The following is a 26,732-nucleotide window of genomic DNA, read 5'->3' on the forward strand; positions in this document are numbered from 1 at the left end:
GCGTGCTGTTGTTTTTTATTGTTCCGCCTGTTATCAGGAATGAAGCTGTTGAGCTACATAGAGGGCACAGACCAGAGCAAGATGAAATTATAGGTTGGAGACTGAAGGCCAGAGGTGATGCACTGGAGAGGAGGGGAGGGGAGAGATAAGACACTTGGGGGGGAGGATGAGTTTAAAGACCAGCATGTGGAGAGGGAGAGTATGATAATAAGGGAGTGTTGAGAAAAGCAGAGACGAGACCAGAGGTGAGGTAGACAAAAACAGAACTGCGCCTTAGGCTAATCAGGAGTTACTATAAAGGCCTGGAGTGGTCCTGTTTGTGGACAGGCAGGAGCCCAGAGCTGGGCTAGCAGGCATGTTAAGAATGCAGGGCTTCAAGGCCACCGACAGACAAATACAGCTGTTTAGAAGAGTCAACCCCGGAGCTGGTCTTGTTCTTCTCATAGAGTGTGTTTGCTTTTTATCAACCTGCATTTAAAGTCACAGTGTTGAAGAGACTTAAGATAGATTCACAACCACTCACATCTATTTGGGGTGGCTGTGGCTCGGCAGTAGAACAGGCCATTTCTCAATCTGAAGATCGGTGGTTTACTGTGCTGAGATGAGTCAATGAATCTTAAACCGCCCTAAATTGTTGTGAATGTGTGTGCTTGAATGATTAGATCCATACTGATGGGCAGATTGGCACTTAGCAGCCTCTGTCATCGCTGTATGGATGGATAATTGTGACATGTAAAAGTACTTGTGACTGATTGAAAGACTCAAGAGGGGATGTACATAAATAAGTGTGGTGAATTTGCCATTGATTTCCTGGAACAGGATTAGTTTAGACAGGTTTTATTTTTATCAGTATGTGTATAATCCCAGATGACTGTTACAGGATTAAAACACATTGTGATTTGACATAAATGGACGTTTGTTGACTGGATTAGCAAAGCAGTGGTGTACTCTTTATCCTGTTAGTGTACTATTACTCAACAAGCACAGCCACTTAAATATATTCCATATATGCTTCAACACAAAAGCATCATGCATCAAATTACCAGTTGAGTTAGACAAGTCACGTTTGCATTGTTTGAAATATTTATTGCAGCTGCAGGAGATAGTTAGAGTTTGGTGTCTAGGGTCCAACCTCATCTCTCCTCACAGATTTATTTCCCATGCAGAAATTTGAGGAGTGATGATATAACATCTTCCTGGTACAAGACAGCAATGCAGAGACAGAGCAGAAAGAGAGAGATAGAATACCAATTGCGATGATATGTGTGATTGGAGATGGTGAGAATGCTGTCATGTCAGTGTGAAATCAGTACAGCTTGAATTGTCTGAACACGCTTGCAGGCGTCGTCTCATTATTACTTTACACTTCAGCCAGTATCAATATGATTCCACAAAAACTCCACAATGTTTTGTTTTAAGTTTTTTCAGGTGTCATTTCTGTCATCTTTTGTTATAAGACGAACTCAATTCTTGTAATTTCATTAGCGGGTTTTAAAATACATGTGTTATATGTATGTCCGTATATTGAAGCCTTTATATTTGTGCAAGATGGCACGTTTTCAGGAATCAAAAAATCGTTTGTAGTTTTTGACTGAGTGATTTCGTATTTAGGAAAATCCAAACATAGTATGTGCTTTATCGGTTGCATTTGGCTCCAAAGTCATTGAAATGCTCTGTGTTTCTGTGTCTGTGTGATGTTCTGATGTGAACTGTAGGCGAAGGGTGAAAGCTGATGTTTTAGTATTCAGCTAGCGGTCCCTGTGCTTTACTCACATGTCTGGACTCATCAGTCCCTGCTGTAATCAGCGGTGCTGTGACAGGAAAACAAGGCGTGGGGGGGGGGGGGGGGGGGGGGGGGGGCGTGTAGCTAACTCCAATGAGAGGCCAGGGTAAACAGTGACAGGGCCAATTCCAGTCCCCAATCTCACTGCAAATAGAGGTGAACAGGAGAGCACGGAGGCTTAACGAAGACATAGCGGCATCTGATCACAGCACCTCAGCGAGACGCCCAGTGTACCAACAGGTCACAAGAGAAGGATTGGAAACACACTTTAATTTGGAAAACATGAAAAATTGTGGGGAAAAAAATGACCTAAAAGAGGTTTTCAAACAACTCATTTATACCTCAGAAAGCGGTGCATAAAGCTTTAAAGAGATTTTGAAAAAAAAAAAAAAAGTCCAGCATATGTGCAGCATTGTATTGATTTTATTACACTGTCCACATTTCATTTCATTCATTGTATGCTGATTTTATGTGTTGACATTTTTTAAATGTTGATTGTTGTACAGTTTCCTTGTGTTTCCAGAAAAGCGCTTTTTAATAAAATGTATTATTATTGTTAATGATTATTTCAATGGTGCAATAAAATGTAGTCACCATGATCCAATAAAACAACATCAGGTTTCTCAAATCTAGAGTTTCAAAACAGTATTCAATGTGAAGGGACACAATCTAATACAAACTTTTTTAACTTAATAAAAGGACTAAATATTTGTGGGCAATTTGTTGTGCTGCAAGAAAGAATTATGAGATGCAACTTTTCTTCTGTGATTCTACTGGAGGGAAATTGTCTGAATCAAACTGACATGGGAAATGTGAAAAAGCAGCTGTTTTTATAATCGTTTGCTTTCCTTTTGTAAATGTATCTTTTATTTCAGCCCAAGCAGCTGTGCATGTTCCAAAGTGTTATGCCCGTTCTTGTCTAAGTTTCTGTGCCCTAACCAGCTGAGTAAGCAAGTGTTCAAACCTTTTGTAGTTCTCATTTTCTGTGTGTTTATTCATTTGCAGTGTAACATGTTTTGGGGATAAGAGGAATAAAGCTTTTGCTGAAGTAAGCCCTCCTATTGTTGTCCTGTATCAGCAGCAGGGAGCAGCTCTGTACAGAAGTGCGCCTGGAACTGCTTGCTTCATTCCTTCACTTTTAACAACTTTACTCTGTTTGTGTTATTGAGTTTGGAGAAAAAGCAAATGGCTCCTTATTCTGCGACTGGCCGGATGAGTTTGTGGTATAGCCAGATAATGTCTGTACTGATTGTTTATTTACAGACGATGAGAGATGTTGTTGACGGCTCTGGGTGTTGTCAGCCGTTTGTTTGCTGTAGATGAGGTCACTGTTTAAGGTCATGCCAGATGTGGACTTTAAGAAATTGGGTTTGTTTTGAGGTAGAGCTTATGAGCATTTTCTTTGTTTTCTTAGCCCGTTAGATATCTTGAGTGTATGTGAGAGGAACTCAAACTTCTTATTCTCCTGAAAAGAAAGAAGGATAAGCTTGTTATTGATCTCTTGATAGACCATGAAAGCCTTTATAGAGACTCCAAGATTGGATGTGTTGTCTGCATCTTGGCAGAACTTTCTGAAATTGGGCCTGAAGGTGTCGGTGTGTGTTGGTGATAATAGTGAAGATGAATGTGTTTTCAATCTTTACTGCCTTTTATCTGTTGTACAACCTACTACAAGTGATGATGATAAGATGTGAAATCAGTAAAGAGTAGTCTGTCACTACACTGTGTTGCCTGTTTTGCATAAATGGATGCACAAGTCAAACCAAGTCAAGTCAGTGTTATTTATTTAGCCCAATATCACAGTTCACACATTTCTGCCTGCAGGGGGATTACAATCTGCACACAACACTCTCTATCCTTAGACCGACACATCATGCTTGTTCTATTTAAATTCTTCATTTTGGGGTAGCAGTTTATATAAAGAAAACTAGATCAGGAGAAAAGGAAGTTTGAGTTCCTCTCGCATACACTGAAGATTGTCAATAAAGAAAAAAATAACTTGGAGTGAGAATAAACTGTATAAAGAAATCGAAGGAGGAATCCCTCCTCCAGGACAGACAGACATTCAATATAGGTGTGAACAGAGAATAATGTGCTATTTCCAGTTGGGGTTTTTCATACCACAGACACTGTTGCATGACTCACAGTTCGAGCACTTCTTGCTTGAATTGGCAAAAAACTTTCCCAATTGAATCATCGGAACAAAATGTCTGTTTCTTTTATCCCAAGACTTCTGAGTAGCAGTTTACAACAACTGCACCTTAGCCAAAAACATTCAGACATTTACTGTCCGTTTACTGGCATAATGGAGGTGTGATTATTTCATAAGGATTCAAATGAGCTATGCTAACAAAGCATAGTTTACCATGAGAGTGCATCGTGACACATGACTATAAGTTTTCATGTCCAAAAAACTCTAGGGTCTAATTAGTGTTGCACACGGACACATGTGATTATTTGTGTCATAGGATTGCTGTCTTACTCACATATTTAGTGAAAGTCATTACCAAATCTTTTTCTCAGTCCTTAACCTCCTCTTTATCTAACACACTGCTTTGTTCACACAGGCGTCAGCAGAGAGTTTGTAGGCACTCAAGCTTTCTACAATGTGTCTGCCCTCTCTTCCTCCTTGAACAGTTGACTCAGTACTCAGCCTTCAGATATATGTGAGAGCACATCACTCCTCTCAGCATACAGCAGCTCAGTGTGGGAGTGTGATTGTGTGAACTCTCCAATTTCAGAAAAAATCTGCACTTTCTGTATGGACTTTTTGAATTGCATTAGCTCCCCATTGTCATAGGGAAGGGAGGGGTTCCCAGTAGGAGCACTGCAGTTTGTTCTCTGTTCTGCTGCTTCTGAATAAGACTTGTGCCAATTAAAGCCTCCTGCACCTCGCCTCGGCTGACATAATTCACTTAACCTGGGCCCTGCAGCTGACAGGTAGCATTTGTTTACACATCCTTCCTCATGCAGGCTGTCAGAGCCCCGTCCTCGACATGGTTTTAAAACAAGCCGCCTCCCACAGCCTCACATACTCTCTCTGACTCTTGGTTTCCATGGAAATCAGCCCTTGAGAAGTCTTTATGTCTCCCAACCTTGAGAGTACCCTAAGTAGGAGAGACTCTAAGAATATATTTTAGTCAAAATGAATTGTCATAACTGTAATTGTGTCATATTCATGCCCCCTTTCCGAGGCCTCCCATCTGTGTGGTTCATTATACCCCCCCTGCTGTGTTCAGCGCCCCAGTGTTAGCAGCATGAAAAGAGAATTTTAGGATCGCACAGAAAAAAAGAAGCCCAATATTGGAGCAAATTAAAACATGAGGAGGATTTTTTTATAGCTCCCTACTTTATGGCCCCACAGAGGCAGTTTCTCTTTATCATTAAACCTACTGTGAGGAGTTTTTAACTGGCTGTGAAACCGTCTCTTTTGAATACTAATGTCTCTGAATGACCCAAAACAGCAAAGCATCAGTGAGAAGCTTGACCATTTCTATTTAGTTATTCTTTACGCCTGTCTTCAGCTCCTACAGGGCCTTCTCTCTACAGTTTCACCAGCAACGTTTCAGGGATTTTCTTATGATTCTCCTCATACACATACAGGGAAGGATAATCAAAGAGATAACAAGAAAAGAATTGAGCTAAAAATGATAAAATAAGCTATTGTCTGACTCTTAAAATGTGTTACTTTCAAAGTACAACATATGTCTCTTAATGTAGGAGTCTCAATATAAATCTGAGATAAAGCAGGACCTGTTTCTAAACAGAATTTGAAGATAACGACTCAAGGTTCTTGTTCATTTGCTTCATTTCAATATACTGTTGATGTTATCAAACAATTAAATGATTTAAATCATGCATTGACAAAATCAAATATGTTCAATATTGAACCCAGATCCTTATACATCATCCGTAAACAAGTGTCACATGTAGGAGTGATGTTGTGATGGGAGTGATGATGCATGAGCTGAACGGCTGCTCTGTCCCGGAGGAGGAGAAGAAAAGTGCTCTGAAAATAGTGCAAAAGGTGTTAATGCAGCAGCACAGCCTCACGTCATGAATAGTCCTCCTCTGAGCTCGGTCTTTATTTCACTGAATGTTGATGTAAACTTTGTATGCTCAGCCTGTGCTCTGCCACAGACAATAATATGCTGGAGCATGTGTTATTTATGGTGCCTGGAAGAAACACACCGGTTTATTTTGGCAGGGGATTGAAAGAATTTCTCGAGTAATGAGGGAGCACATCTCTGGTGATTTACAGGTGTATCTGACACTTGACCTTCTTGTTCGGTCAGTGGTGGAAGAGGGACCCACACACGGCTTTGAGAGCATCATGTAATTTATGGGTTTTACTAATAACTCTGTCCTCGTCTGCTCCCTCTGAGGTGCGGTAAAAAAGGAATTGCATAGAGGAGGTCAGAAAAAGTCATTATGGGGTTAAGAGGGGAACCTGAGGAGGCAGGTTAATACAGGTATACGCCTACAATGTCCAACATTACATTGCCCTTTGTAGCGTGCCACACACAACATCAGATCTTTTATTTAAATATAAAATGTGAAGCATTGTCTACATCTTGCATATTACACACCCTGCTCCTTGTTTTTTTCACTTCACTCACGTCAGGCTCTCATGAATGTTACAGGAGAGACTTACTCAGTCACTATCTATAATGTAGGATCATAAAAGCATAGTCAAATTACCTCAATCAACCTCTGATGCTGAGAAGATAGGACTGCCGCAAAACAGTCAGAGATGGAGCAGGGCTGCACAATGAGCACTTTGCTGAAGACTAACGTTTGATCACTAAAAATAATAATAAAGAAGCACTTGTAATGCTCCTGCACCAGTATATTACACAGCATGCAAAACATGCTATACTCTGAACTCTTTGTCATTTTAGTGGTTAAAAAGAGCAGCACACATAGCAGGGTCATGTTGAAACAGGTAGGTTAAAGCTAAAGTATTTTTTTATACATTATTGCATACTTCGTCTGATATTTTCAAGGCTAAGACCAAAGCTGAATCTTCTATTATCTGACCCCCTGCTGTAGATCTGTAGCCTGTTAATGTCCTGAAACAAACAATGCACACTAATAAGGAGTAATTGTTACACAAAGCCAGAATCACAAATGTCAAATGAGCACAGAAGCTATCAGCATGCATTATGCAGACGTAATGACAGAGCGTTGTCATTTGGCTGAGACGCAGACCTTTTACTTTCTAACACTTTACAACCTTTGTAGGTGGCAGCTCTTCTGATGCCAGCTGCTCACTCATGGCTCTGTGCTCCACGACCAGGAGGTGAGAGGAGGCGAGAGCATCCAGAGACCGAGGAGTTTGTGTTTGAAAAAAAGAAAAGTCTGAAATGAGCTCAGAAGTTGTGTTTGAGTTTATAACTGTTGCACACAATTATGATTAGCTAATAACATACAGACATGTTGTAAACAATCATTTTAAAGCCCACCAAGAACTGTGGTACTAGTTGTTGTTTTTTTCCTAAACCTAATTTAGGAATTCTCAAATTCTGCCCTGGTTAGAGTGTTCGCACGATGTACAGGCTGTCGTCGTTCAAGGAGGCAACTGGGGTTCATGTGCCACCTGTAAATCCTTTTCCTGCATGTCATGTCAATAATTCTAGCAGGCTGTAAACGTTTAAAAAAGATCATTAAAATATAGGGCCAGAATAGTTAGCTTTTGGAGCCAACCCTGAAGTGGACACTCAAGGAACTGAAGATCTTTGCATTAGCTTCATTCTGCAACACAGGTGGAAAGTACTGGTGAAGTGTTTTCTTGGCTTCTTTAGGTCACCTGACATTGGACATAAATCTGCTCATAAAGAAATGTTGAATATGTTCGAAAATTCCAACACTACATGGCTGAATTCATGCCATGGCTCTGTGTCCTTGAACCTTTGATTAGAGTCTTTCATGTGAAGAAGCTCTTACTTAGTATGAAACTTTACTGAACACGAGTACGTCTGTTAGCATTAATGTCCTACGAAATCCTGCTGATGGATTAAGTCCTTGTGGCTTTATAATTCCTCCTGATCAAGTGGGAAGCATGTGTTCCCTGGTCCTCTGCTTGTGTTTCTTTAACAGTACATCATGTCTGATCGGATTAAAGGTGTGTTATAATCTCAGTCACAGCCAAAATGATCCTTTGAGCTGTGAACACACAAGAACGTCTTGAAGCTTCCAAGCTTCTCTTCAAAAACACACTCCAGTCTTCAGATGATGTTACACACATTTTGAAGATGCTTTATGTTTGGTCTTTAGAGATCCTCTGCAGGCACGTCTTCAATCCTGATTCACTGATTGCTCACCCATCAGTTCCTCCTCCTCCTCCTCCTCCTCTTCCTCAGCAGCTGCTCTCTCTCTCTCTCTGGCCCGGGCCTGGAGGATTTCAGCTCCAACTGAAAACATTGTTTTATCTTTTACCACAACAAGGTAAAATATCAATGGAGCAGAGCTTAGAGGCTAATACCTCTGTTCTCCAGTGTTTTTACCTCTGATAAACCCGCACCAGCAGGCCTGAGCCCTGTGTTCCCACATAGAGTCAAGTGAAGGAGGAGCGTGTGAGCAGAGTGCAGGTGTGGGTGGTTTGCCGGGTGGAGAGGGGAGTGCAGCTGGTCGGGGTCACAGTGGCTCAGTGTGCTGAATGACTAATGAAAGGTTTATAGTGACGGCCTAGCCTTAATAGTGAGCGGGAGGAGGACTGCCTCGTCTGGCTCCGAGCAGCCTCCTGGCCTGTCTCGGCTTCAAACCGGCCATTAAACAAGTTCTCCCAGAACATCCAGGCCACAATCCTTCACTTAACAAGCTCATTATTTCACATTGTTTTTGTCCTTTGCTCCTCCTCGGCAGCAGTGGCAGACAGAGGATGTTTGATGTGTGTCGCTGTTAGAGAGACGTACAAGGGTCTTTTAGAGGGAGGGATGATAATGGATCTGCTAATGATGTGGCCCTTGTTTATATGGATCCTCGCAGTAATGCTGGCTTGTCTGCATGAATATTCAGAGGCTTTGTGTCTGGGAGAGAAAGAGGTGGATAGTCAAGGTCAGCAGAGGACAAGGCTCAACTGCAGATTCTGCTTTTGAATCAGCTCTAGTCAAGGTGAAATTACAAAGAACGTCACAGCTACCCTCTGCTGATCTTTGTTGTAAACTACAGACTAAGCATGAGTTTACCAGAAGCTTTTAGAGCTTCTAAAAGAAGTTGCCAAGGCAGAACAACCACAGTTTGGCATTTAACGTCTGAAGATCTAAAAAAAAAAAAAAAAACAACTTCCGCTTTATTTATTCTTTGTTGTCTTCCCATATCAGCACCCGGCATGATGCATCCATCCTGAAACCCTTCCTCAGTGCTGCAGATATTTATTGTGTGTGTGTGAATTTTGGAGGACACAGCTAATAGTGATACAGAATGAAACACTAATGTCACTAAATCAACATTCAAAATCCTCCTTGTTCCACTTTTAGATGGTTTTTAAAATGACTTATTGTGCAAAGACTCTTCTTCTACTGAAGCTGTTACATCTGTAGTATGTATCGCAGATGAAATCTCAGCCCGTGCAATTTATCACAGCTTCACTCTGCAGCAGTAAAAATCAATAGCATATTTATGCTGAGTGTAATTGACTGAGTGTGAAATTGCAATCAAACAGCAACTATTACCCTCAACCAGATAGATGCTACAGAGATAAATGATGTTTACAAATCCCCTGAAATTCCATTCACATTGTTTTATTGCTTGTTTCAGTTACACTCCATTATAAAATAATGTTTCTCTCATCAAATGTAATTCTTGTTTTATACTTGGGAGAGTGAAACATTTTCAGGGACAGAACACAAACTGTATTTGTCACACAACTGGAAAATGTATCAAATGAAATCCAGTCATGGTGGATTCTTTTCAGAACTCCTTTAACAAAACATCTTAGTCACTGAATGCTTATTGGCACAGAGCGTATGGTTTAAGAGCTTCCGCCTGAATCTAAATTCATTTCATTTATCTTGTTTCTCTTGCAAATTGCAGAACAAATCATATAAATCAAGGTCAAATAGTCTGCTAGATGGCTTGAAATACTTTTATCCTGAATTGTGTCTGTCACAATAAAAGGTTTGAAATTGGACTGAGGTGTGACATGCAATGAGAGAGTGTGACCGCGCTCACACCGCCAGCTGTGACAAACTGGTAACCACGGCCACGCCACACACGCCTCAAACGGAACCAATTAAACCTTTGAAAGATTCAATTACCACCTTGATGGGGCTTTCCAGATCAATAACTAAGCGTGCTTCCTGACAAGATGGCCAGCTCTACAAGGGGCTCGTACCGCTCCATCAGTTTAGTACAGCAGACTCTGAGCGACTGTTGCTATCATTGTGCGTGAACGTGTTATCGCGGTGATGGCATCTGTGTGTGGTGTAATAAATATTCATGTGTTTCAACATGTAAACTGATATAGAAGATCAACATCCTACATGAGCTATCATGAGGGTTAGAAGATCAAATAACACAACAGCACCAAAACAAGATTACCAAATGTCACACACCGCCTCCTTAGCCTACTCATTTTTTTTTTCCTGCTCTGTGTCTCTTTCAGAAGAATGAAGACGAGCAAAGATTCAGACAGCCACACCGAGCTCTCCAGCGCATACTAATCTAAAACAACATTGTATCTGGGCAACACATTTTATTCCCTCCCCAGCGAAGCGTGGTTAAATGCGAGATAGGGATCCGCAGATCTCATTACTTAGGGAAGGTTGTGGCCTGTATCTATGGCCCCTCCTTCCCCCCAGCCGTGTGCAGGTTCCTATCACTTCCCTCCTCAGATTGGAAGTGACAGGCCACTCAGGCGGAGGTGTCTGCGTTCCCCCCATCAGCAGCCATGCAGCCCCACTCAGAGCTGTCAGCATGATTATCTATCAGTGGGATGGGGGGACCTAAGGAAAGGAGATGTCCAGCTGGAGACAGAGCGCTAAACGCATCGTCTGTCCTGCTGCCACACATCTGCCGATACGCATCCCACCTGTCCCCAAGGCTGCCACAAAACCACTCTGAATGTCTTCATCACCCTCCTGCTATCTCAGAGAGAGTCAACTGGTTCTCTCAGTTTTGTTTAATTTCTCTCTCTTTTTTTCTTCCTTCAACCAAATGAAAACAAATCTTTGCTTTTTTCCTCCTCAGTCTCATCCTCACTCCTTGCCACTGGCACACAACTCATTTACCAACTTCTCATGCTTGTGGCAGCTCATTACACACATAGAGCTACCTGTCTTCCCTCTGTGGACTAGATGATCAGCTGTGGTTTTCCAGCAGATCAAACAACGTATAAATGATAGTATAGCGTGAAATTATTGCAGCCTCTGATGCATCAGAAGCTCCTAACTCTCTTCCTCAAGGACTTAAAAACAACGTTGTTTACCTAAGTGCTGATTTTGGTGTCTCTTTTCTCTTTCCTCTCCCCAGGCGTGAAGCTTGGAAGCACTCCACGGCAGTCCAGAGAGGTAAGTGTTTACTCCGTTTCTCCCAAAACACAGATACGCCGGTTGTTCTAAACTGTTATCTGTAGCTCAAAAGTGATTGTGGGCCTTGTACCTCTCAGTGTATCTGATAGCATCAGTGAGGAGAGGCCGACCTCACATTGTGCGTTCAGCCTGTCAGACTTCACTGAATAAAATGTCCCAGTCCCACCAGAACTCAACCTCTAATACCGACGACCATGAGAGAAAAACCCCATACAGATATATCCGCCTATATCTTTCTTAGTTCTATCGTCCATCTGTAGAGATTGATTAATATTGATAGATATACACGTTAATTGCATTGATCCCTAATTGTATAATCTATTGCTTGTTGTAATCTATAGCACACTGCTGAAGACAGCCATAAAGAGAACTGCTCTTGTAATACTATCAACATTAAATAAAATTATATTTGAATGGTGGATGAATCTAGAACATATCGGTGCAGATCTGCTTCTAAAATCAGCCGATGCAGAAGGCCGGACTCTACTTTCTTGTATCTGTATTTATTTAATTATTTACAACTTGTCCATTTACATGAACACATTGATTTATTACTAAAGTCACTCTATTAGAATTCCAGCACTAAAATCAACCAGCTAATAACTGATGGTCCATTAGCTTTTACCACTCGATGGAAAACTATTTCCATTAAGATGAGTTTCTTGACATGTGACCAAACAACCTTAAAGTAAAACTTCAAGGTTTAAAATGACAATCACGGCGGGTTAATGTGTTACATTTTTCTAACAGCATTAACAAGTTGTTAAGCCCTTGACGATGTGTTTCTGCTCTCAAGTAGATGCTAAATTAAGTTGAGAAAGTAAATTTGACAATAACACATTAATAGATATTACATAGAAATAGCACATAAAATGGATGTTGTTCCATCTCAGACTGATCCTATGACAAAGTAATGCTTGCAAACAGTTCCTAGATATGTTTTTTAAAGTGCATCAACCATCAGTCGCTATTTTGTCTGCATCAGCAGAAGCGGTTTGATGCAAATTTGAAATAATAGGCATCAAGGGGTTAACCAAGGCCTTCATCAAAGAACGTAATAATGTGAAAAATAATGTGACGACTGCACAAATGATTATTATAATTATGATCAATGTCCTGATCAAAATCCAAACCTGAAGGATTGTGTCATATAGTCATGTGTACTTAAGTCGTCTCAACACTTAAGATCACTTAAACTGATTGAAACAAAAAGTGAAGCAAAAAGCCGTTTCACGTGAGATATCAGTGTCTTGCTGATTGACTTCACGTTTTTTGATGTCGAAAAAGTTTCTACAGAAAATTTGAAATTATAACCAGCGTACATACTAAATGAAGAGCTTTTACTTCATCGATTAATGACAGTCAGAGGCTCTCAGATGTCCCATGAGCTGCAAAAAAGCACAGGCTGTAGCTCGGTCTGTAGAGACTTTGGTTGGGATCCGAAGGGTCAATTGTTTAAGTCCCAGTGCAAACTAAAAATATGAAAGTTGGCGTGGTTGCTGGAGAGGTGCCAGATCACTTCCCAGGTAGTGCCGAAGTGCTTGCCTTGAGCAAGGCACCAAACACCCAGCATGCACTCCCGGGGTCGGTCACTGTGTACCAGCTCCACTCTGACACCTCTCCATTAATGCCCATGTCCATAGATCCTGTTTGTACGTGTGTACTGCAAACCTGGAGAAGCATGTCTCTCAATAACAAAGTGTAAATCTCTTCATTTTTAATATGTTAAAAAAAATTGTTGGAGGATAACAGGGGTTAATTTTTGCGACCTTTTTTAGGCTACTCACTTTTTACATCTATTCACCTCACTGGCTTTTCAAACAATTCTTCGCAGGGGAATATGTTATTGTACCTATATATGCAAACTTTGAAAAACTGATGACGAACTGACTTTAGTCACAATTCCAGCTTGGATGTTTAATCTGAGTAAAAAGTTCATCATTGTTATCATACAATCATACATCATTGTTATCGTACATATTAATCATAATCCCCCAAAGACGGCCCCCACTTGAATGTTATCATGTTATTGTTATCATGTCACCGACAGCTGTATCATGTTTGATAATCCATGAATGAGGTTTCCACATGCAGCTCTCACACTACTGTATCCTCTCAGCTGACCCCTGCTTGCTCTCATCTCTGCTGCGATCGTCAGCACCAATGAGAGGCTCACATCAGTGCAAACCTCTGAAGTACGTGCTGTCTGGTGAATAGGTTGCTGCCCTGCGCTCGGCTTGCACATTAAACAGACAGGGAGGAACCACTCAGTCCTTTTTCTTCCCCTCCAGATGTCCCTGCAGATGAAAATATGACCATTTAAGTCAGCAGGAGGATGAGCAGAGATTCATGATGGTCTCATCACCTTGTGTGTTGTAAAATTAAAAATTATACATCCAGTCCATTGGCTTTATGATGCCATTACAGCATGTAATTGAAATAAAATGTCAGAATGCATGATGGCCCAGGGCATCAAATGATGCTAATCAGGCAGTAGATGATTTTAATTTAGATTCACCATGAAGTGTTTATAAGACATTTATATGATATTACAGCTCAGTTTACTGATAGGTCAGAGATGACATTAGGTAGTGGGACATTTGCATGCAACAAAGTTAGACCTTTGTTTGAGGAGAAGTGAAACAGCAACACCAAGTGGCCTAATCAAGTACTTCCGGCCTTGTGATGGGTAAAAGTCATTTTTTTGCAGCTCAAATAATCCATTCTTTTTTCATATGGTCACATGTAACACATCATCATCTAAAATGATTGCAGTTTAATGTAAAAACCTCTCTGCTGACTACTACAACCTTTGTTGTCTTTGTTTTATAGACCCTTTCAACACAAGAAAGAGAGAGAGAAAGAGGCAAATCTGACAGTTATCCAGACCACAATGCAGCAGAGAGCATCTTGGCCAGCCCGATCCCTCCGATGCAGTTTCCACACTTTGAGGAGAGCAGACAGACGGCCAGCCCTGGGTCCCAGGAGCAGGACATAGGCTCACTTCATGTCTCCAAAAGACAGCGCAAACTGCTGAAAACAAGCCCTCCAAATCATCAGAACAACAGCCATGTTTCCTCCTCCGCCTCCTCCTCCTCCTCTTCCTCCTCATCCTCTGTCTCCTCCTCCTCATCCTCTGCCTTTATGGGCTCCTTTTCCCTCGAGAGTTGGAAAAAGCTCTCTGACATCTTGGAAGCACGTCGACAGCTGATGAAGGAGATGTGTGCTAAGTACAAGAGCAGCATCTCCAGGACCATAACTCGCCATCATGTGAAACACATCTTCGTGGAGGACAAGTACAAGTTGCTGTACTGCCAGGTTCCTAAAGCAGGCTGCTCCAACTGGAAGAGGACCCTGATGGTGTTGGCGGGTCAAGCCCCAAACGCCCAGAGCATCAAACATGACACAGTCCACTACGGCCACCATCTGAAGAAGCTGGACAGCTTTGACAGACAAGGAATCATGCACCGCCTGGAGACCTACACCAAGGTCATGTTTGTGCGGGAACCATTGGAGAGAATGGTGTCGGCTTACAGGGACAAGTTTGAAAATCCAAACAACTACTACCACTCCCTGTTCGGGAAACCAATAATCTCCAAGTATCGGGTGAACCCATCCTGGGCAGCTCTGAAGACAGGCAGCGGGGTCACGTTTAAGGAGTTTGTCCAGTACCTGCTTGACGTCCACCGGCCTGTGGGAATGGACATCCACTGGGAGCAGGCCAACCAGCTCTGCAACCCATGTCTCATAGACTACGACTTCATCGGCAAGTTCGAGAACATGGAGGAGGAGTCCAACTTTCTCCTGCGATTGACTGGAGCGCCGTCCAACCTCACGCTGCCTAGTTTTAAAGACAGGAACCCAACGGACAAGAGGACCTCAATGCAGATCACACAGAAATACTTTACACAGGTCAGCACGTTGGAGAGACAGCGGGTTTACGACTTCTACTACATGGATTATCTGATGTTTAACTATTCCAAACCGTTTAAAGATTTATACTGACTGATTCCCATCATGACGCCTGAATCACATTCCACTACGTCTTCATCTCCACCATGACAGAAACCTGAAGAGAAAGAGGCCCACGCACACACTCAGCAGAATGATCAGAGACTGAACTTTCTCTGCTTTTTATGAAAACATTTCTACCAGGATATCTTCATTTGAACCCCACTATGAGATGAGAAGGCTCACGTCGTGTTATGTATGAAATCCTCTCAATTGAATATTGAAATGAAACTATTTATCCACTACATGGTACATGGTGAGGTATGATATTCAAATTATAGATGTAATGCTTCTAAAGAAAAGTTAATAATTGTTCAACTGGCTTTAAATCGTGCCTAACTGTGAGTCAGATAGCATTTGCAAATGATTCATCCTCGTCCGCACATCGGAGGGATTTGATAAAGGTTTGAATTGTTTTTCTTAATTTAGAAGTGGTTTCAGAATTTACTCCTACATTCACATGAATCATACCAAAATGTTAGAATTTTGATGCATAGGTTTGTGATTGATGGAGTTATTATCATGGCAATGTGTTGCAGCTGGTTCACATATAGACTCCATGTTTGAGTTTTTGAATTTGAAATATTTGCAATTACTATTTGAATCTGAAGGTTAGGCATCTGTTTACCTCTATACAAGGCATACTAACAAATATATTTTGTGTAAAAGGTTTTTAACAAGAACCATAACAAATGGAAACTACATATATTATAAATCTTTAAAATGTGTCAAGTGCTGCCCATGTGTAAACTGTATGCACTTATTGTAGCATTTTTGTACTTCTAACTTTGATGGTTCGGTTTGTGCTTTAGTCTAACACATGTGCTGAAGGTCCCACATCACATCAGGTGTACTACACACTCGGGTGGGGAAGTCATGATGAAAATATGGGGTGCAATTATCTTCTAATGCCTGTCAGTGTTCCTGACTTACAAATCATTCAATTTCCAGAATCTGTTAACAGAGTTGCCGGGAAAAAGATGAAGTTCATATCAGCAAAAATCAAGCAAAAAAAAAAAGGTTTTAAAAAATTCTGACTGGGTTTCATGTCGGTTAAAAAAGAAAAAATGGGCATGCCCAAACTTCTTCTTTCATCACACTAACCAACCCTGAACAGCCATCACTTACAACACGCTCAAACAGTCACGTATACGTAACCTACAGTAACTCTCTGTATGTAACGCATCTATTGTACACCACCATAATAGGCTTTTTTCTGACACTACTGTGTAAAATTGTATAATGGGCATTCAGATGACTATATATTTTTATATGTATTTCTAAAAGCTATATATTCAGTGCTTCTAGGTGAAGGTATGTTTATTTCTCTTTTTGATGTCATTAATTGTTCTTTCAGTAAAAGCAGTATAGAGTGTTGTGTAACAGAAGAGTTTCTTTCCAAAACGAAGTATCCACCAGCTGAAAAGTCCATCTCTCAAGAGGCTCAATGACTGCAGACATGTGCAGTTTCATTCAAATGACTCGGTGCTTTGGAGGTACTGAAGAGATTTGTCCCTTCTTTTTTTTAAAGTGGGTTTAGAAAAACTTTTGGAAACTAACTCTTTATTTCTTATCCCAACCTGTTTGGATTCTAGAGAGAAATAGACCCTGTACAGATAAGCTGCATTCCACCTATTGACCCATCCTGGCTAACGACATTTCTACCCTCAGCTTCTCCACTGTGTGTGTGTGTGTGCGTGTGTGTGTGTGTGTGTGTGTGTGCGTGTGTGAGATAGAGAGAGAGAGAGACTGAAAGAGTTGTCCAGCTGTTTTAAAACTGTTGTCCTGCATCTTTTGGAATCACATAGTATATCACACACTGCTACAAGGCGCTCACTGAAGATACTTTTTCTGTGTTATGTGTTAAACATTATTAGATTGCTATATTGCTAACACACCATCCAGCTTGCACTAAAGTCATTTTTATATCAGCACACCTTTAGAAACTGCACCTCCATAATAAATCTATTACACCCCTGTAAAAAATAAGACATGTCTAAGATTAGACTTTAATACGAGGCAAAAAGAAACAGAACAACTCATCAAATAATCACGTGGTGTTGTTGACTGAATGGAAAATTCTAATTATTATTCTAATAAAATTTGAGTTTTGTAGCTCCTTTTTAAAAAGTTTGCTGTAGGCTACTTTAAATAAACAGAGCGAGAAAGGTCGGTCTTTAATCAAAGTGGGTGAGAGTATATTTGAAATGAAAAGGCACAACAAGCTTTTCATTATATCACATGGTGGCTACTGTCCTCTGGCGTCAAATGCCATTACTATGTTGTACGATCACTGCTGTTTGCAAAACTCATGAGCAGAGGGATCCCGAAAAAATCCTTCATTTTTTTCCCTTTTGGATCGATCAGCAACTAAAAAAAACAATGAAAAGAGCAAATCCAGAAGAGCACCAGACCATATTTACAGTTAAAACAACATACTTGTTAGCATAGCTCAAACATCTAATATTTTCACGTTTGGCTCGCAGGATAATCAGGCCGATTTAAGATCAAATTCCCCCTTCCAATAATCGCAGGGTTTATCTTTGCTATATGCCACAACAACGTCCACTTCCTCCTCTTTGAACAGCTGCCGTCCCCTGAAGTCCGTTGGAGTTTTCAAAATAAACTCAGTTAACAATTGTCAGCACTCCTTCCCGATTTAACTCATACAGTATGAGCACATAGATGGCATGGTTTGCTCGTGTGTTGTAAACGATTCAGTCGTAAAGTGTGAGCAACTTTGTGCGAGTCAGGTTTAACACAGTTGCCAGTTTGTATTCAGTTGTAATTATGTCTTATTTTAATATCAAAAGTTGTAGTTAACAAGAAAGAAGTTAGCGCCAATTTTAGCTTTTGCCAAGATTGGAAATATGAGTGCTTTCACACTTGCATAAAGCTCCTAAAAGACTCCTGAAGTTGTCAGAGGGAGCAGCATATGTGAATCCAGGTAATCAGAGTTTTTCTGTGGCATCAGATTGATGGAAAACAGCGGACAATATTATTCTTTGTCTGCCGTAACATTAACTGTTTTCAGAGCACCTGAGCAAGGCGAAGTAAAACCTTTTGTAAAACAGGTATGACGCTGTTGTCCATACCAAAATTCATAAGATGCCTCTTGTCCAATCAGAGTACTTGGTCAGAACTTTAACATGATGTCTGGTTTTCATCTGGATTTTTCTCTCTTTTCAGTTGCTCATCAATCTGGACGTAGCTGTCACTATTTTTTGCCGACCTCGTACACAATAGTATGACATTATCATGGCATTTGGCTCCTAACTCTAATCATGTTGTCACAGGAAAATAGAAGAACTGTGATTTCAGAAACAACCCAAATAGTCTTCTATGAAGTAGCAGTGACTGTGTGAGCTTTGCAATTGGAAGTTGTGTTTTATATAACAAAAATAACAAGACGTACTCACCTATGAATCAATGGTATATTATGATATACAAATCTATACACACTATAATCAACTTATGAAGGTCTTTAACAACTTTGGTGGTATAACCCTTTCACGGTGATGGTATCTGTATGAGCTATTGTCAGTATAGTGTGTTGGCTTCTGCTATTCCAAAAGTTAATCTTTGTTTAGATTGTGGTCAGATTCTGTGTAAATTAGCTCTGACCGACACAGCTGCTGCATTTTAATGAATACTAATCTTGCAAATACTTTTGTCAGCCCCCGCTCCCTGCTAATGAAGTGTTCTCGGTATGTGGGTGTACGGACAGATTAATCAAAAGCGTAACTACAGTAACAAGTGAATGTATAACTGTTAATCGTTGGTGCAAAAGTGTAAAAAAAAAATATGATCTAAAGCCCTTTGCCTTATTTTACACTGCCAATCAAATGGTGTATTTCAGGAAGACATTCTTCAGGTGGTTATCATTTCTGGCTGATGAGTGTCTACTAATAAATTGTCTTTAGCATTTTCAATCAATTGTCCGTTTTTCTCTTCTTGCTGTTGTGTTGATTTTTGTCTTGGGTCCAGAAGGGTTATAAACTTTGTAGAGTCAGCTAATGAGCTCTAGGATGGGAACCAGTTATTCATTGTGAGTTTATTTCAATTTGGGCCTAATTGCTTTTTAATGCATTGAAATAACAACTTAGAGTTTAGAACCACGCTACTGGCGGCCTGAGACGTGTTCACAATATTAAACACGGAATTCATGTCCAATGTTTTTCATATGATTTTAGGATAAAGCCTTCTTCTCTGAACCCAATGCAGAGCAGCTCAGGCTGACAGGAAAAGATTACAGGTATTTCAACCAGTAAGGACAATTTACTTCTCCCTCTCCATCGGTGGTTCCACCGTGCTCCCTTCACCCCCACGTCCGTCATCTTGGTGTCATCTTCGATTTGAACCCTCTTCTTTGACCAACGTATCAAACACATCATCAAAACAGCCTTTTTCCATCTCAGAACTCTTTTCCCCCTCCCTCTCCTTTTCATCTGATGAGACCCTCTGCCCACATTCATCTCTTCAGACTGGACTACTGTGATAGTCTAATCTAAGGTTCATCATCCAAAACACTCAGGAAACTATAATACATCCAGAATTCTGCTCTGCTCTTTTTCTAACTCACCCCTGCCCTTCATAACCTCCACTGGCTCCACTTCAAACATCTTATTATCACCTACAAATAAACTGACTCCCTCTGTCAGCCTGAGCTCCTCCATCGGCACACTCCCATCTACACTCTGACCAGCTCTGCTCAAGCCTCCTAAAGGGGGGAATCAGGAAAAACAGTGATCAGAAAGCCATGACTCATTTCCTTGTTTTTTTTTCTGCTATGACATACACATTATTTGGTTTGACTTGTTCTAACTTGTAAATACCAAATGGAAACTGCTGGCTCTTACAGTACACATCCTGCCGCTGTCCTGCTGTGTGCGATTGTCACTGACTGTTCTGTGATGGATTTTTTGTGATTAAGGAAGAGAACAGCACAGATTGATGTTAACAGCTTTTTGCAAACGACTGACACCTTCTTTCCACTTATGAATGTCCTACGGAAGGAACGGATGGATCGTCTCCAGTGCAACAGTTTTGAACAAACTTGTAGTGTCAATATAAATTCTTTCACAAATCAGTGCTCACACGTTCACACCGTGTTTAATGATAGTAAAGAAAGAACAGCTTGACGTAATGTAAAAGCTTTAGCCCATTAACAGCACAGCTTGGGGCGCGGCTGCCAACAACAAAATCCAGTTTAGCTCATTTTTGTGGCATCTCAGTTGCTCCGTGTTTTATCTCTTTCATTTAAAACATGTCTTTAGCCTATAGCAGTGTCAAAACTTGAAAACAGATTTCTTCAAAAGTAAATGGCGATTACAAAGTAGAGAAACATCAGCTCAGCCAATCTGGATGCAAACATTCATTTTGTGTGGTTTGAAACGTTTGAGTGGGAACTTTGATTGTGAAGAGAGCTGGATTCATGCTTGATAATAGGAACCAAATGTCATACAGTAACAATTTTTTTTATTTTATTAGTTTTTTTTATTTCACGGACAATCCCCTTTTACATTAAAAGGAGCAGCTTTAGCCTTTGCAGCTAATTTCCAGCTGTAGTCCCCGGCCAGTTGTGAATCGGCAGCCTGAAGTGCATAATTAAAGATTAAAATACAATACATTTCAAAGGGGAGAGAGGCATACAGACGCATAACATGTCACACACAACTGGAGCCAGCACAGTTTGGACAGAGATATCAAAGCAGTGCATGTGACAAAGACAGCACAGAGGAAACATGAGAACAATCATAGAGGCCACATTTAACATACATACAAGACCATGGAGGCAGGCAGCAGAGATGCCCATGTCACATCGAACATATCACATCTTACAGAGATTAATGTGTGCACTTATAGTTGTCAGTAAACCATGTGTTCAGGTGTGTTGTAAAGGTGGAGGAAATTTGTATATATCTGATAGTGGTGGGCAGTGAATTCCAGTTTTGTATTGCTCCAACAGAAAATTCTGTATATCATTTTCGCATAACTGTTGACATTTAATATGATCTTTAATGTAGATCATTAAAGACCCTGTACAGATCCGTCGCCGTCGGTCCACGAGCCAACAGATGGCCGGCCCAGGCCGCCGACGCTCCCCATCACGTCCGCCGACGCAGCCCTCCGCGTCCGCGGTCTCCGCTCCACCACACCGGCACCGGGCGTCCACAAGCCCCCGAGAAACAGGGACAATGCCCCTCACGTCCGCAGTGCTGGCACCTCGGGGTCGGGCCTGGGCATGGGTGCACGTCTCCAGACAGCAACAGGTAGAGTGTTATGATGAAAAGACTGTCACTTTGGCGTTTTCCCCGGACTGCATGACTTTGTTTGTGTTGCTCCCGGCCGGCGGCGGTGTTTACAAACATTTTCATTAAGATGTGCCTTCCGTAACCAAAATGTTTCACTGCCAACGTGTCACGGTGCACTGCTATGTTGCAGGAAGCCTCATGAAAGCGATCCCGGATCCAACAAGTTTAAAATTACCCCAAAAATGTAAAGAGCAAGGAGAGCTTCTGACGCACCTGCACTGCTGCCTGCCGCCATGTTCACCCATGTTTCAAAGTATAGTTCAAACAAAACATTTATAAAATGGTGTTGATATTTTTTGTTTGTTGTTTTTTTGCTCTTGAATTTCTGCATATTTATAAAACAGCACACACATCCACATCGGGGTGCTGGGCAGAAATAAAGACAGAACAGGAAGATTGAATCTGCAAGCTGCTTCAAAAGGAACGTAACGTTTCGTATGTATAACCCTGGAGTCACCTGACAGGTCATACTCAATAAGAATAGAAATATAATACAATCATAGTAAACTAATACAAGACAAATACTCAGAAATGTTACAACAAACCAGAGCTATTATTAACCCAGCAGGTTATGGCCTTCAGGACCTGGTGCTTTACATCGACACCTTCCAACTACATGACTGGACAGGATAGTAATGATATATGTTGTACATGATAAAAAGGATGTCAAGAACTTTTACTGTGACAAAGAAGAGGATGTAAAAATGAAGGTTGTTGATCAGGAAACACTTTTTTACCCCATAAAATATTTCATAAAGTAGCTGTTAAAGGGATACTTTTTCCATTTTCATGAAGCTTTGTATCATTAAAAACATGGTAGTAGTGTTGAATGGTCGTGAATCCAGCCCTCATTTTGCCCTGAGACGAGAAAAATATGTTTTTCTTTGCCTGGAAGTTTTCTTCATGTGATGCAATATGACGCTTTTTTTTTTTTGCATCACATGAAGAAAACTTTCAAGCAAAAAAAAACATTTTTCTCGTCTCAGGGCAAAATGAGAGCTGGACTCTCAACCATTCAACACTGCTACCATGTTTCTAATGATACACAGCTTCATGTAAATGGGTGAAGTATCCCTTTAATCATAATCGACACTGTGAGTGAATTCTGACGCCCTCTGTGGACAATGAATCGAATATGAAGTTCCCTTTGAAGCATGCGAAAATCTGGGTTAAGATATCCTGAAAAGCCTTTCTTTGGATCCAGTTGATGTGTTCCTGTTCTTCTGGAAATGACAAAACTAATCCTGGATGTAAAAAAATAAATAAATACAAAGATTTCAAAGTTCCAGGTTATTCTTTGTCTAACCACGCTGATGGTATCACAACCAAGTTTGACTTCTACTGTAACTCATTTACTTTTTCAATACATTAAGTCTGCTTGTTAATATGCACGTAAACGCAACCAAAGGGGAGGTTTTTTTGGGGTTTTTTAATCTTTCAGTTTCTCCATTTGGATGCCTGTAAATGTTTTTGCTTTCAGATTATAATCCCAGGGGCAGCTGTTCTGTTAATAAACACATACAGAGAAAAAATGTCAATGTATTGTGTCAAGTCTGATATAAATGATAATAAATCAAATTGAGGATTTTATTTTCTATCTTACAGAGACACGTAATGTCTAAACTCAGGGAATGCATGCTTCATTTTCGTGATTAGATAAAAGTAGGTACTGTATTGTATGTAAATGTATAGTCATGATTTCCACACAATCTACCTACATTTAAAAAGGAAAAAAAAATTGCCACAGCAACATTATTGTCACATGAGCATTGTGCCTTCCAAGTGACACGTTTTAATGAGAACAAATAGCAGCTGTTCCTCTTTTGTTTTTGTGCTGACATGTATATAGGCTATACTGTATGTGTGTGTGTGTGTGTGTGTGTGTGTGTGTGTGTGTTTGCCTTTGTATGTGTGAGCATGTATGCGTGAAAGTGTGTGTGTGGCAGATGAATATTGCAGCACAAATTGATCACTCTGTAGAGTGAGAAATTTGATGAAATGCTCAAGGCTGATTTCCGCAACAGCTCTTGTATTAGTCATGAGAGCACTTTGGGGGAAGTTAAAACTGTGAGGAAAACAAAAGCCATCCATTTACCTCATTAGTGTGCGTGAAAAAAATCTTGACATGCTTTGAAGACAACGTGCTCTTGTAGCTAAATCAGCTTTAGGGCCCAGAGCAGGCGTACAAGAGAGGCAACCAAACATCTTCCCCCAGTGATAAACAACCTCGCCTTGGTTTGGAGGAGTGCAAAAAGAGACTTTGCTCCATTTTTCAAGTCACAACTATGGTAGGTTCCTTAGTTTATCCTCATGTTCCCCTTACAGCAGCATTAACATGATGACAAGTTTCTGCTGACGACACAGCTTACACTTATCAGAACAAAGACTCTGATCTGCTTACACACTCAGTCTAGAGTGGGAACAACTGCATCAGTGCCTTTGCAGAATTTGTCATTTGTTAGCAAAACAAATGAGTTCTGGCATCGACTCCTCAGTTCGTTTGGGAGACGTGGAACATATTTCCCCACACAAATGAAACTTGTCTGATTAAAATGCACGGCAGGTTAATTCTCCCCTTTTCTCACAAAATCCTTGTTTGTTTTGTGATCTTGAGCAGCACGATCCAGACTGTGTCTCCGTGAAATAAACCTCATTAACGTTATTTACCCAAGCTGTGTTGTTAATCAAGCATAGCACAAATGACAAGTGGGAAATAATTTAATGTTGGGAATCTCAAACCCCAAGTTCTGCTGAGGAGGTGTGCTTCATGAACATCTTATTTGGTTTAATAGCAGGGTTCTTTCATCAACTGGCGACTCATTCTGAAAGGAAGCACTCATGTATAGTTTGCCAGGATTAAAAGGGAGAATTAGTGAGCTTTAGAGAAAAGTAAAACTTTTTCTAATGTGCTTCAGAAGATATTTCAATGTCATAAATAATTCATAATGTGAGCTAAGATTGATTCAAATGTTTTATTTTAGTTCAATATTTTATCAAATTTCAAAGGTTTGTTAAATGAAATAAATTGTACCAAAGTATCAAAGCAATCAAAACATTTTCAGTGTTTAGGAAGAGCAAGAAAATTGAGTTTCTCTCAGAAGAAATACACATCAATGTTCATATCGTTACTTTATTTTTTTTTAATATACAGAAAATGAAGAAAATGAAAATGATGAATATCAAGTAGGGCCAATACTTTCAATTCAAACCACGAAGGAACTCGGTGTCTCCTTTCAGACGGCTGTCTTTTTGATATAAAGGTGCAGATGCTCGAGCTGTTAGGTCACGCCATCACCCCATTTTTGGATGCTGTAGTCCTCCAAGCGGGTGGCCTGGGTTCAAGTACGACCTGCGGATCCTTTACCTGCATTTTCTTCCCCTCTCTCTCTACCAATTTCCTACCCTAGCCACTGTCCTATCAAATACACTCCAAGCCCAGAAATAAATATTTAAAGAAACAAAACTTACACACATAGATAGTGAAAATGCACGAGCAGTGTTTCTTTAAAATCTCAAATGCCTGCTGTGCAACCTCTGGTACTTCGAACATATTACCACATGATGGCAGTACTGCATCTGAAACATTTCAGACCCTGACACTAGCTCTGCTTTTCAAACAATGCTGCCCCAAGTATGCGTTCCTTCACATGGAATAGATCGTACTACAGTAATGTGCACTTTGTTACCTAATTTGCCGCCACCACCTGTCATGTTTCAGTCTGACACTAAAACACCCATGAAATGGTCTAATTAAACTATCTTGTGGTTGACATGAATTATGCAGCAGCTTTAATGAACCAGAATCAATAAACAGAAGATCTATAATGGATCCAGTCACACAGGCTGCCGTGGGCTCAGTGCTGCTTCAACCTTGAGGCTGAAGCTTTACTGTCTGACACAACCGCAGGGAACGACTCAAACATTTGGTTGAATAAAATAATTCTGCACTGTTCTTTTTTTTTTTTTTTATGACATCATACCCTCCCCCAACTGTAATGATGGCATATTGTGGATGTTTTTTAAATGTAAAAACACATCAAGGGACAAGGCAAACATCTGGGTGGTGATGCTGATGGACAAAAGGAGAAAGAAAGTAAGATCAGAGGAAATACAAAGATGTACCGTACATGTACTAAACAGCTCTGATTTTATTTTATGTATAAAAAATAAATTGTATATTTTTGTAATTATCTTCTTAACAACAGGTAATAACTTAATTCTCAAATAGTGATACTTAAAATACATATTGAGAATTACAGTTTGTATCTTTGTTCCATTATTGTTCGCTTGAATCCAACATTGCCTTTCAACACTGAAAGCACATTAAAAATAGATGCAGCTTCAGAAGATAGTTTTTACCAAACACATTGTACTTGTACAAAAGTCCACTGTGGATAAAAATATTCAACTTTGATGACAAACATTTTCCATCGGGACATTTACTACAAAAAAATCTCGTCTTGTTGTATTGATGCAATAAAGATGAATCCGTTGACTTTCATTAACAAACCTTCAATCGTTGAAAGAAGTCCTTCTAATTGAAGGTCTTTTTTGACGAAAGCTGCAGCGTAACTGTCTCCTTCACCTTCTCCCAGAAATACTGTGCAACAACAACAAACCTGTTGGAGGAAACACTTTGTTCTCTCCATAAACCACCTGGGATCCTCTGTCGGTTTAAAACATCTTGGGTTCTACATCAATAACGTGTATCACACATCAGTGAACGTGTCAACCTCTCATTTTCAAAACAACTTGGGAGTAACTCTCCAAGCTTCAGCGAGATGGAAAGCATTTTCACAATCTCTACCTGTTTCCTTGTTGCTGGCAGCTCTCACAAACACCCAAAAAGCCAACCAGCATGTTTTTTTTTCCCTCTCTTGCTCCCTTTCATGGAGAGAGGTGAGCTTTCAATGAATCACCGGCTGCTCCCGTCGTGTTCTCGACTGTGTCCTCCCTTCGTCAAGCAGCGTGAGTGATTGGAGTGACAGAGGAGACACCTGCCCTGAACCACCACTCACGGGGAGGCAGGGAGAAAGTGAGAGAGAGGTGGAGGGAGGGAGACGCACTGCCCGATGGGAGAAACACACAACCAGG

General features: G+C 40.6%; 1 protein-coding gene across 2 annotated transcripts in view; it reads left to right on the forward strand.

Moving 5' to 3' along the window:
- The window catches only part of chst8 (carbohydrate (N-acetylgalactosamine 4-0) sulfotransferase 8), a 198,188-nt gene extending 180,143 nt beyond the window's left edge, over positions 1–18,045 (forward strand). For both annotated transcript variants that reach the window (XM_079340125.1, XM_079340124.1), the window contains exons 3-4: positions 11,255–11,292; positions 14,146–18,045. In XM_079340125.1, the coding sequence (XP_079196251.1) occupies positions 11,255–11,292; positions 14,146–15,318 (1,211 nt within the window). In that variant the 3' untranslated portion in view covers positions 15,319–18,045. The remainder of the gene's footprint in view (positions 1–11,254; positions 11,293–14,145) is intronic.
- The last annotated feature ends 8,687 nt before the right edge of the window (positions 18,046–26,732 follow it).

Source organism: Symphodus melops (genome assembly GCF_947650265.1).
Source record: "Symphodus melops genome assembly, chromosome: 3".
NCBI classification, from domain to species: domain Eukaryota; kingdom Metazoa; phylum Chordata; class Actinopteri; order Labriformes; family Labridae; genus Symphodus; species Symphodus melops.